Here is a 10,829-nt window from a genome sequence, read left to right as displayed (position 1 = left end):
ATAGGCAAGTGCATTCATACAAAAGATTCTTCAAACAGGTTTGCTGGGATTGTAGTTCTTCGTCATCATTTCTGGAAGCAGTTGTAAATCATCGTCAGAGGAGATTTTAATTATTGTATCTTAAAATAATTTGGTGAACTGATGATAAGTATTATGCACTTACTTTCTCAAGCTTTACTTTCTTCAAATCTGGCTTCTTAATGGGTGTTTCTATGATATCAGCTGTGAGCCTTGATTTGGTCTTGTTTGTAGATTTTTCCGTTGCTGGGCTGTTAATGTTAGAGGTTGGCTCTTTACTGATATCCTGTTGAATAAAAACATTTCTTGTGTGAGTTTGTATGAAACATAAGATAGTTTATGGTGGAAGTTTGCTTACATTGGTGATCTCAGTTTGCTCATTGACAGCATGGAAATTTGGATTGGGATCATGGTTGTCTGTAATTTCCAGTGGTTTGGAGATTTTTGTAGCGTTGTAGACATTGGAACCTTGTTTAACATTTTCTTCTGTAAGAAGTATGTCTAAACGATACTGTTTCTTCTCTAAACTTTTCAAGATATCGGGCATTTTGTTCTTCACATCAACCTGTTGTACATTACTCAGGTAATAACTTCACACATAACTACTGTACTCATATTTTGGTATATTATAAATTCAGTTAGGATAGAACTTAACCTCGTCATCATCAGCATCAACATCATACACCGTCTTTCCTGTCAATCGAGATATTTCCTCATCAGGCCAAACAATTGGAACAGTTCCAGTTTCATCAGAGCACAACCCATACAAACGAAACCTGTAGAAAAAGAAAATTACTTAAATTTCTCAGATTAATATTTCATTCCGTTCAATATGAAAACAACCCTGACCTTTTGTCTGGATATGGGTAGTTTCTTCCACAGCAGTTGTAGTTACCATCAACCATTTCCAAATCTTTTTCACATTTTATACAATATGCAGAGTACCAATTTTGTTTTTCATCAAACCTCTTCAGCGTAACTTGGCAGGTAACTTTTTTCTGTTTATAAAGGTATTGAATAAGTGAAGAGAAAACAGTAAAAATAGAAAACCATACGACTTACTACTTCTGGTACCTGAACAAATGATTCATTAAGGTCTCTCAGCTCCTTAATCTTCATTTGGGGTAGCTCTAAAACCTCCTCTTCTTCCTCAATGTCCATTACATAGAAACCTGGCTGTCTATATCTACAAATTTAATTTAACAATTTCAATATTCAGCATATGATGTCTATTCAATTTAATGAAAATAATCTGGTGGTTGAAGAGGAAACCTCTGAATTAGGTTGTTGACAACATGATGATTGATATTCAAGTAGTATCTTGTGGCAGGGAAATTAGACAGGTAGCCCACTTCTGGATAACGAAATAAATACGTGAAGTGCATGCTACACATATCCACATTAAACTATATAAAATAATATACCTTTCCACTCTGTAACCTTGGCAAAGGTGATGATAATTATAACTGGTGTTTCTTTAATTGCTTTATAAGCTTCGAGAAATGAATCACCATATTCGTTGAAGAAAGTCACATTCTTTGTGGCCCTACAGATAATGAATATAAAAAGCAATAATTTGTCATGTATCTCCTATTATAAATCACGTTTCTATTTCAACATGTAGGCATTGCATTTTATACCTTCCATCAGATATTGTGAAAGCAACATGTGATTTCTCCACAGCATCCTTCATATACACAGTTTTTTCTTGAACACTTTCAACAACGGCAACGACATCTATATATTTAAAGTAGAACAGTTAATTTGGCAATAAATTTAAAAATCAAGAACTGAACTAAATATCGTCAAAAGCTTTGATATGAAAGTATTACCTATCAGGAATCGATTATCCTTTTTCATTACTTCCATCTCCTCTAAGTTTCTCATATCAAAGCTGTAGTTTGGGAACTTTAGTCCTGACAATGTCTCCTTTACCATGACCGTATCACTTGTGAAATATATATGCTTCTCTGTTCTAACTGGTCTGTTTGTTTCATCTCCATTATAGAACAAAACTTTGAAGTTTGTAATGAGGTACATTTGTTCTTCAGTCAGTAGGTCCTCAAACTGTGGAACTATTTGTGATGAAATGAAGGCATGAACCCTGGTGCTCTGCTAGTTTAGGGTGTGCAAGTCATTATTTAATTATTATAACCACAAAAGAAAAACCTAGGTCAAGGTTGAAAACTTACATAGTCATCAAAGAAGACGATATTGTAACCTTTGCATTCACCAGTTTTCTTGTTGATCCCTTTCCAAATAGACTGAGATTTAACTCTCACTTTCCAGTCAGTTCTGGAGTCCTCAATATCCTCAAGTGAATCGAAGCTATAGAGAGCCTTGTCCATTGTAACCTGTTTAGAAAAAGTCAAGATAAATAAGAACAATGGAACATTACGCATTAAACAGGCAAGTCTCAAATAAATCTGTGGAATATATTATACCTTCTTTGTAAAGTGCAACCACTGCTTTTGTAAGCTTAACTGTGCTGAACTTTGGATCCAGAATAGATGCTCAAGTGTTGTATTGTATGTATGTATACTGCAACTCAATTATTGTACTTGCTTCCTTGATTATAATATAGTAGGACAACTCACAAACCTAGGATAACATATTACTTTTATAATAAGAATATCACATGTACTGTACTACTTTTCTGATCATTTCACTTTGTAAAGGGTGGTAGGGCACGCATATATATATCCCTCTAAGTTCCACTACTAAGAGCATGACATAAAATTTTAAATTGCACAACATTTAATTAAGTGTTGAAAATTATATTAACCTGACATTTTTAAAAATCAAACCATGATAGAACAATCTGATATTGAGAATAACAGTGGTGAGCATATTAACCATTGAAGAATTCAATCCAAAAGTGAAGGGCATAGTTTTAAGCAAAAAATCATAAATGTAGGCCCTTAAGTTACAAACATTACTCAAACTGTTATTACAAAAATAGATTAGCAGGACTTAAACAACTGGTAAGTTGTAAAATACTTCCTTGTAAACTACATTTTGAGTGATGTTTGTGCTTTGTCCATGCTCATCGTTGATGAAACATTTCAGCCCTTCAGGTGAAGTAACACGGCTCACTGCAACATAGTATTGTCCATGTGAGAACACCCCTTTTGGCAAATAGACCCCAACATTTTCAAGTGACTGTCCTTGAGCTTTGTTAATTGTCATGGCATAGCAAATCTGTAAAGGCATTTGCTTCCTGCAAAGCTTGAATGGGAGTTTTGTCTCGGTTGGACATAATTCCATTCTAGGAATGAAATGTTTTGTCCCCTTGAACTGTCCGCTAATGACCTCACAACAAACACAAAACTGAAGGCAAAGTGTAACCATCATTCTAGTACCATTACACAATCCTAATGTCTGATTCAAGTTACGCATCAACATAACAACTACGCCAACTTTCAACTTTAATTCATGAAGTGGCAAACCTGGAATGTTTAATGCATTGAGGTATTCTGGTGGGAAACATGCCATCTGCTCTCTTGCAGTTCCGGGATAATCTTCCGCTGTGTCTATGCTGAAGAAAGAAGACATGTTCCCAGGGATTCTGTCCACTATCACACTGTTTACTTCACCAACAATGACATTTGTTGGTGTTAGGATTGCTCTATCGCTCAAGTAATTTGGGTCCTGAAATTTTTCCAGAAATGACGGAAAGGTGGTTTTCATCATTTGTTCCACTGAATTTTCAGAACCCATATTACAGTAACGTTCAGGCACAGCAATGTCATCCTCACCATATTCCACACCTGCATCAGGAGGAGGTCCTATTTTTCCATCACCAATGTCCAAAACCCATTGTGCAAATTCTTTCAAATTCTGAATCTCCTCGTTGTTTCTTCCCTTGTTTAGACGCATGTTGTGTAATAGTTTAAACACAGTGGCGATCTTCCAAAGCTTTGATCTTGTTATTGAAGCAGCTACTATCTCACCCCTTGGAGCTTGTGGGATGACAGGGAGAATTTGACGGAAGTCCCCACCCAAAACCACTGTAATTCCACCAAAAGGCATATGATATCTTCTTGGATCAACAGCTTTCATGATATCTTTAAGTGAACGATCAAGACATTCAAATGAATATCGGTGTTGCATTGGGGCCTCGTCCCAAATAATTAGACTTGTACGCTTAACCAACTCTGCAATGTCTGATGTATGAGATATGGAACACATTGAATACTCATCAAGTACAATTGGGATTTTAAACCTTGAATGTGCAGTCCGCCCTCCTGGCAGGAGAGTGGCGGCGATACCGGATGAAGCAACTGGAAGAACAATCAGGCGTTCAGACCGCAATTTTGAAATCATTGTTCTCCATAAGTAGGTTTTTCCGCAGCCCCCGCTACCGTACACAAAAAAAACACCTCCCTCTTTTTTCTCAACTGACTCCATTATAGATGTAAAGACTGCAAGCTGCTCTTGGTTACAGGATGATATTAGATGCTTATACTCCTCCTCCATTTCTGTAACATCATAACTGGTTTCCTCCTCTATGAGATTGTTTACACTACAATCCAAATAGCTGGGAGGAGGTTGAGGCATTTGAGAGTACTCTTTTAAAGACTTTCCAACGCTCTTCAACAACGTATGGATTTCTGCATATTATTTAACATTTTTTTAAAATAATATTTGTTGACATTTTTAACAGAGATGATAAGAATGGAAAATGGTAAATACCTGCTAAGGCATAAAACTGCTGCTGTTTTTCATTAAGAATCAGTAATGGATTTCCAGTCAATCTTCTCTGTTTCAACAAAATGTCATCAACCATATTAATCCAATGTTTGTTCCACAATTCTTTAAGATCAGTCACTTTACAATTCACCATTATGTGGACAAAAAGCTGGCGGATTTGGGGGGGAAATCCAGAAATAGAGCATTCTTTCAAAACCTCATCCCATTCATTGTCATCGTCCAGTAATCCATATACTTTGCATGCCTCATGAAAAGTGTCATACGTCTTCCCTTTAACAGTGCGCAAGCATTGGAAGGAGGTCGGACCATGAACTTTTGTCAAGAGTAGGCGTAAAAACCACAATTCCCCAGAACTGTGATGGGTGTAAGAAAGCCTCCCAATCTTTTTACCCCTCTTCCTCACTGTCCAAATCCTATCTGTATCATTCCAGACATAATGTTGCGGGATTTCGTCATACAGATATTGCCTTGCATTGTTATCAGTTGAGTTAAGCTCGAAGAAAGCCTCCAACTGACTGAGCCTGATCCCTTCTCTAGCAGCCACCTTCTGTAATGGTTCATTTGAACGAAATGTACATGTTTTATCCCCTTCGAGATGGAATGAAAGTCGTTGAACCGCCAGAGACCTATAATGGATATTAAAACCGAAAATCCTGTAAGCAGCTTCACAGCCGCAAATGTATCTTCCATCGAAAAAAGATTGGATTTCATCTTCAGGTTGCTCTATTTCATTTAATAAGTTGGAGCTGCGCTTCTTTCCCCGAATTTCAACAGTAGCTCGGTCATGTCCTTTGAGGCAATACTTAAAAAGATATTTGAGACTACGTGCGTGAGCACAAATCTCCACATTTATGTGACACTGAAATTTGACCAACAAATCTCTATTATATGGAACCACCCATTGGTTATCAAGATCAGCTTTCCCTTTTTTAACTGTAATATTGGTCTGCCGGCGTTTGTAAATGGGAAACCCTGATTGATCAAACGTCGTCGCTTGACAGAACCTAGATATATTGTTCATTTTCTTACTTAGTTGAATAGCAAGTTGGGAATACAACACATATTTGGCCAGCAATGACTATTACTCAATTAAACCTTCACATAAGTATGTAGACTGATGATAATTTAGAATTATCAAAACCAAACATATACTTTTATTTGCAGTTCCTTAACCTTGCTGTGATTATCTGAAGAATATGCTACTTAACGCAGAATAAAACTTAACAATTAAAGTAAGAAGGAAAGGGACTCACTTTTTGGGAAAATGCCTAGTACATTTGTGCTGCTTCATGCAAGGAGACTTTGGATATTCTTTGCCGCATGGTCCATGCATCATAAATGCTTTGACGGCAGCATATCCTGCAGGATCAACTTTCTCGTCTGGAATCTCTGCTGATACAAAGTTGTCAACATTTGATTTGAGATTTTGTTTAGATGCCGCATCCAACCAAATCAGCATGTGAACATGAGGCAAGCCTCGCTTTTGGAATTCCACCACATACATGACTGTTAAGAAAGTGTATGTCAACAAAAGTGCATAATGATAGTAAATCACAGACTTGGTACATTTATGAAAGTGTGAGGTAGTACATACCACCAAGGCAAGTCCCAAAGAATTTCTTCTGCTTTATCTCCTCTATTAATTGATCAAGCTTGAGGCGAAACACACGGGCGATCACATCTGGTGAATTCTGAGGGCTGCAGTGTGGAATCAACTTCATCATCTCGTTTATTTCATCCCAAAGAGGATTTGTTGTCATTGTAAGGAAGATGTCGGGATGACCTATTACTCGACAAACAGCAAGAGCGTCCTGGAAATTTTGCTGCATGTACCTTCGTGAGCCAACAAAACCGGATGGCAAAATAAATCCTTTTCCAATATTTGAGCACTCTGAAGAACCAACAGACACTGATTTTTTAATACTTGAATATAGGTCTGATCGTAAGGTTGTTTGATGCTTACGGAACCACCACAGACGTGCTTGCTCAATAGTTGAAAAAGCGTCAACAATATACTGTTGATAGAGCCTACCACCTAACCGTGGTGTAATTCCTGCACAACACAGATTATGTAATTTTAATGAACATGAGAGAGAAATAGTTCAAACATTCAAATCATCATTCTGTAGTACGCATGAAACTACCTTCATTGGTCCGGACTTGCAATTTATATGAATAGAATTCTTTCATTGAAATCATCTGCCTTTGTTTCTGCGTTACATTATCAACCTTCCCAAAGGGTATGTCCTTATGGAAGCCATCACCACCATGCGGGAACAACAAAGGATATTGAAGTGACATCAATTTTGGGTGAATGTCTGTTATTCTCTCTAAGCCTTTCTTACGTGAATGCAGAATTATATCACGTGTACCTTTTGTGTCGTCCATATCCCCAACCATTACACCTGCAACCTCATCCGATGGACCGATATGATTTTCACGTCCACTCTCAGCCCTGGATACCTTGAGGATGATTTCTAACTCTTGCACACCATTCTCAAACCGATCACGTGCAGATCTAAATTCCTTCACCAGCTCATTTGTTTCATCTAACATCTGGGACAATCCTTCAACAATTTCAGCATCAACTTGCTGACCATCTGTGACACTAACCCATTTCATTCTGTTTTCTATTTCATTCTCCGTGTCATAAATATACAACTGGCAGAACTTTGGGTCTTCACCATCGTCTGGTAGTAATGAACCAAAAAGGTGGTGGTTCTGACCATTTAACCGATATACATAAGGTGCTCCTCCATTATTAATAGAGTGATCAACTTTTCCTCCGGTAGAAGTAAAAGCAAATAGGCTATTGTATAGACGTATACCATCCTTGAATCTTTGAGACTTGTTCTTATCATTGTGTAACTGCCAAATGAATGATGGAGTTGGCCTCTCTTTTGGAAGTTTGATTTGTCCCTTGGCACAACAGAGGGAAAAAACAGGAGTGCCTTTCTTCACACTTTTGTTGACACGTTCCTCTTTCCACATCCAAGCTTGACAATGAATACATTTCACGTTAGGGGGACCTAAAGTAGCATACTCTTTCACAGCTGCAAATCACATATTGTATCCTTAAATTTGTGCATCAACATTCGAAAGTTTAAAAAGTAAGATTCATGGCACAATATATTACCATATATATTTGGTTCCTCTTCCTCAATGTCTTGACAGTTAAAATCACCACCATAATCTGTGATTTCCAAAATTTAAGGTTGGTGAACTAATAAAAGCAAGAGTTATTAACATGATTGTTTTCAGATTACCATCTTCTGAATCGCCGTCACTCTGATCGCTGTAAGATTCTCCAAAATGAGAAAAACCTGTGAAAGATTAATATGAGAACATCTTGTTAAATGGAATCATATTAGTCAACTGTTGTAATTCTTTGCACACATATGCAAAAAATAAGAACTGGAAAATCTTATTGAAATTACCAAGATCATTGAAGTGGTCGGCTGAGTCCTGTTGAGAATCCTTAGGATCAAAATTTAATTTACGTGGTGGTAAGTCAATATTTACCCCCCTGTCAGACTGAGTACCTGAAAATTTTACATTTCCTAATAAACTCAGGCTCAAAATTACATTTCAAGGTAAAAGGGATTTTCAATGGCATCGAGCACAGTCACGTACCAACTGTTGGTCCAAATTTATGTGATTCATGAATGAAATCTTCAGGGAAATCTGAAAAGCATTGTAATTATTAAACACAAATAAATTTGACATTTATAACACATTCGTTAAAATGAATTTCATATGGTAAATACCTTGGTCAGAAAAAGCATCACTTGAATCACTATCATATTCAGACAAATTCATAACATCTGTAATTTGCCAGAAAATGTAAAAATAATAGAACCAATTAAATCTAGTTCTCTCTTATTAAGTATAATTGAATGAGAAACATACCAACTTCACTCCTCAAATGTTGGGGTCTTATTGCATTCTCAACCACCATCTTCCCTTTATCTTTACTGGAACTTAAATTTGTAAAGATGGCTATTGCAAAAAAGGGTGTGCTTTAATTATTCAGTATGTTGGTAATAAATAAAAATCATTTGGTTGAGTTTGTAGTTTAGATTGGACAGAGTAATTGAACTTACTGTGCCCAGCAGGTGATACCATCTTATTGACATCAGGGTTCTTGCATGGCCCTGTACAATATAAAAGCAAATAAGTTATCGTTTACCTTTTTGACATCAAATAAGGTTAAATTAATTCTGAAAAGCGAATTACTCTTCTGCGTTGCTGAATGGATGTTTGATCTGGAGGATTTGAGCAAGGCTTTTCTTTTAATATTTGTCGGAGGTCTATTCTCTTTAAACGCTGAACTTTGTTTATGAATTCCTGTCAACATAAGTATTTCAAGTGACCAAATTACTATAGCAACAAACTAATAAAAGCATAAATTAGTACAATAGGCCATTAAAATTTACTCTGTTCTGGAAGACATTCATTTCCTTTAACTCTTGTGGTAGGCACATTTTCTTTGTTGCCTTGAGTATGTTGGCCTAAAGCTGGAAGTCAGATAATAAAAATGCATTACATCTAAAGTGCATTACATATCTTTTATATTAAAAATACACAAACGAATTAAATACCATTTGGTTTATGATTTGGTAGTGGGGACTGAAGAGGCCTAGCTATATTGGGTGACAATGGCGTCAAAGGAGAGAAAATCCTGGCTGTTGTGACAAAAAAAATTATTTTTGTCAGAGTATTTAGTAAAACTACGTAGTTAAAGAGGTCTGAAGGATCCTTACAACATTGAGAGTAGCTAACAGGAGGTGTGTCTGGTTTAATGTTTTCGACAATTTTTCCCGGAAATCGCTTGCCACTATTCCTAGAACCTGGAATGCAGGACGGAGACTGAACATTGGTTTTTTGCTGCGTGTGAAGAGCTGTTTTCTTTGCGGTTCCAACATCATCCTCGATATGAGCTGCAACATTGAAGAATATTAACTGGACACATAAAATCGGAAATAATATAATACAAATTAGAAACCATATCTTACATTTAGTTCTTTTTTCAGAAAGCTGAGGATGTCCAACTTTGTAACCTGCACAATGTTTGTGGGGAGACCAATTATTTGAACACGTTTCTAACATGGACAAAACTACAACAAATAAAATTAAAAATTATGTTAAATACTCTTACTCTCTTTAATCAACTGATTAAAATAAGATTCATCTTTAGGTGGATGAACATATTCTTTCATAACTGGCAGTTGATAGTTAACTGCACATATTGAATGTAAAGGGACAAAGAATCATAGAAACAAAACGAATGTCAGTCCTGTGAGTAATGTCAAACAATATAACACTGTCCACACACAACAAAACTGACAACTACTCACATAGATTCCAAAGTAGAGGGTCATCTTTCGAAGTACTGCGCCTAAATTTATCCATTCGTCTTAAAAAAAATTCAAATAATCTGGAACACAGGTACAACAAAACACACTCATTGAGAGATACGGATGGAGGCCATTAACTCCGATATACATACATGTAGATACATCCATATAGACAAAGAAAGACAGTTGGGAGCTCAATTAATTCCAACACCCGGCTCAAAAATACCTAACATATATAAACAGTAATATTCAACCTCGATTGCTTATGATGAAGGAATTGGGTAGATGAAGACACATACCTAAACAACAAACCGGCATAAATGTAGAGCTCTGCTATCCAGCACCTCGGCTTGCGACCCGATGATTAGAGAGCTTGGATTTTAAAAAAAAAAAAGGCAATTAGGTTTCATTAACAAAGCGTGCTGAACACAAAAGAGCCATATGCAGAGGTACAAAAGTATATTGAGGGAGAAGTCAGTAGAAGTACAGGGAAAATAAGCTGGGGAGGTGTGAGAAATGAATATTTAAGTTGTCTGAGGAAACGTGGCTTCTTGCAGCATCGACAACAAAACAGAAGCGGTATAAATACGGGAAGTCAGTGGCATACGGTGTAAATACGGGGGATTTTAGGAGGACGAACTTGTAAAAAGCCAGTAGAATATCCTTCAGGCTTTATAATTTAAAGGGATTATTAGAGCTACGTATTATTGTAAGCGCATGCAGAAGAAAAGCAAAGCAAAG

At 36.6% G+C, this 10,829-nt stretch overlaps 1 protein-coding gene across 1 annotated transcript; it reads right to left on the bottom strand.

Moving 5' to 3' along the window:
* Nucleotides 1-151: 151 nt before the first annotated feature.
* On the bottom strand, nt 152-10,143 carry LOC108223708 (uncharacterized). Its single transcript, XM_017398094.2, has 27 exons — nt 10,089-10,143; nt 9,890-9,970; nt 9,495-9,671; nt 9,168-9,248; nt 8,968-9,078; nt 8,835-8,885; nt 8,641-8,730; nt 8,499-8,555; nt 8,365-8,415; nt 8,169-8,273; nt 7,998-8,054; nt 7,868-7,924; nt 6,876-7,784; nt 6,326-6,784; nt 5,985-6,237; nt 4,714-5,735; nt 3,001-4,631; nt 2,211-2,372; nt 1,851-2,130; nt 1,659-1,755; nt 1,443-1,564; nt 1,291-1,372; nt 1,093-1,204; nt 868-1,016; nt 674-794; nt 377-583; nt 152-304 (listed from the first exon to the last, which is right to left on the bottom strand). The coding sequence occupies exons 1-27, from the start codon at nt 10,141-10,143 to the stop codon at nt 152-154; spliced, it is 6,732 nt and encodes a 2,243-aa protein (XP_017253583.2).
* Between the last annotated feature and the right edge of the window lie 686 nt (nt 10,144-10,829).

This window comes from Daucus carota, chromosome 1 (assembly GCF_001625215.2).
Source record: "Daucus carota subsp. sativus chromosome 1, DH1 v3.0, whole genome shotgun sequence".
Classification (NCBI taxonomy): Eukaryota; Viridiplantae; Streptophyta; class Magnoliopsida; order Apiales; family Apiaceae; genus Daucus; species Daucus carota.
The sequence above is the reverse complement of the archived record's forward strand: the minus strand, read 5'-3'. Positions and strand labels throughout refer to the sequence as shown.

Coding starts and splice junctions, on each gene's coding strand:
- LOC108223708 (XM_017398094.2), bottom strand. CDS start 10,143: ATGGATAAATTTAGGCGCAGTACTTCGAAAGATGACCCTCTACTTTGG. Junction 4,632..4,713: donor GCAGTTTTATGCCTTAGCAG/GTATTTACCATT, acceptor AATAATATGCAG/AAATCCATACGTTGTTGAAG. Junction 305..376: donor AGCAAACTGAGATCACCAAT/GTAAGCAAACTT, acceptor TTTATTCAACAG/GATATCAGTAAAGAGCCAAC.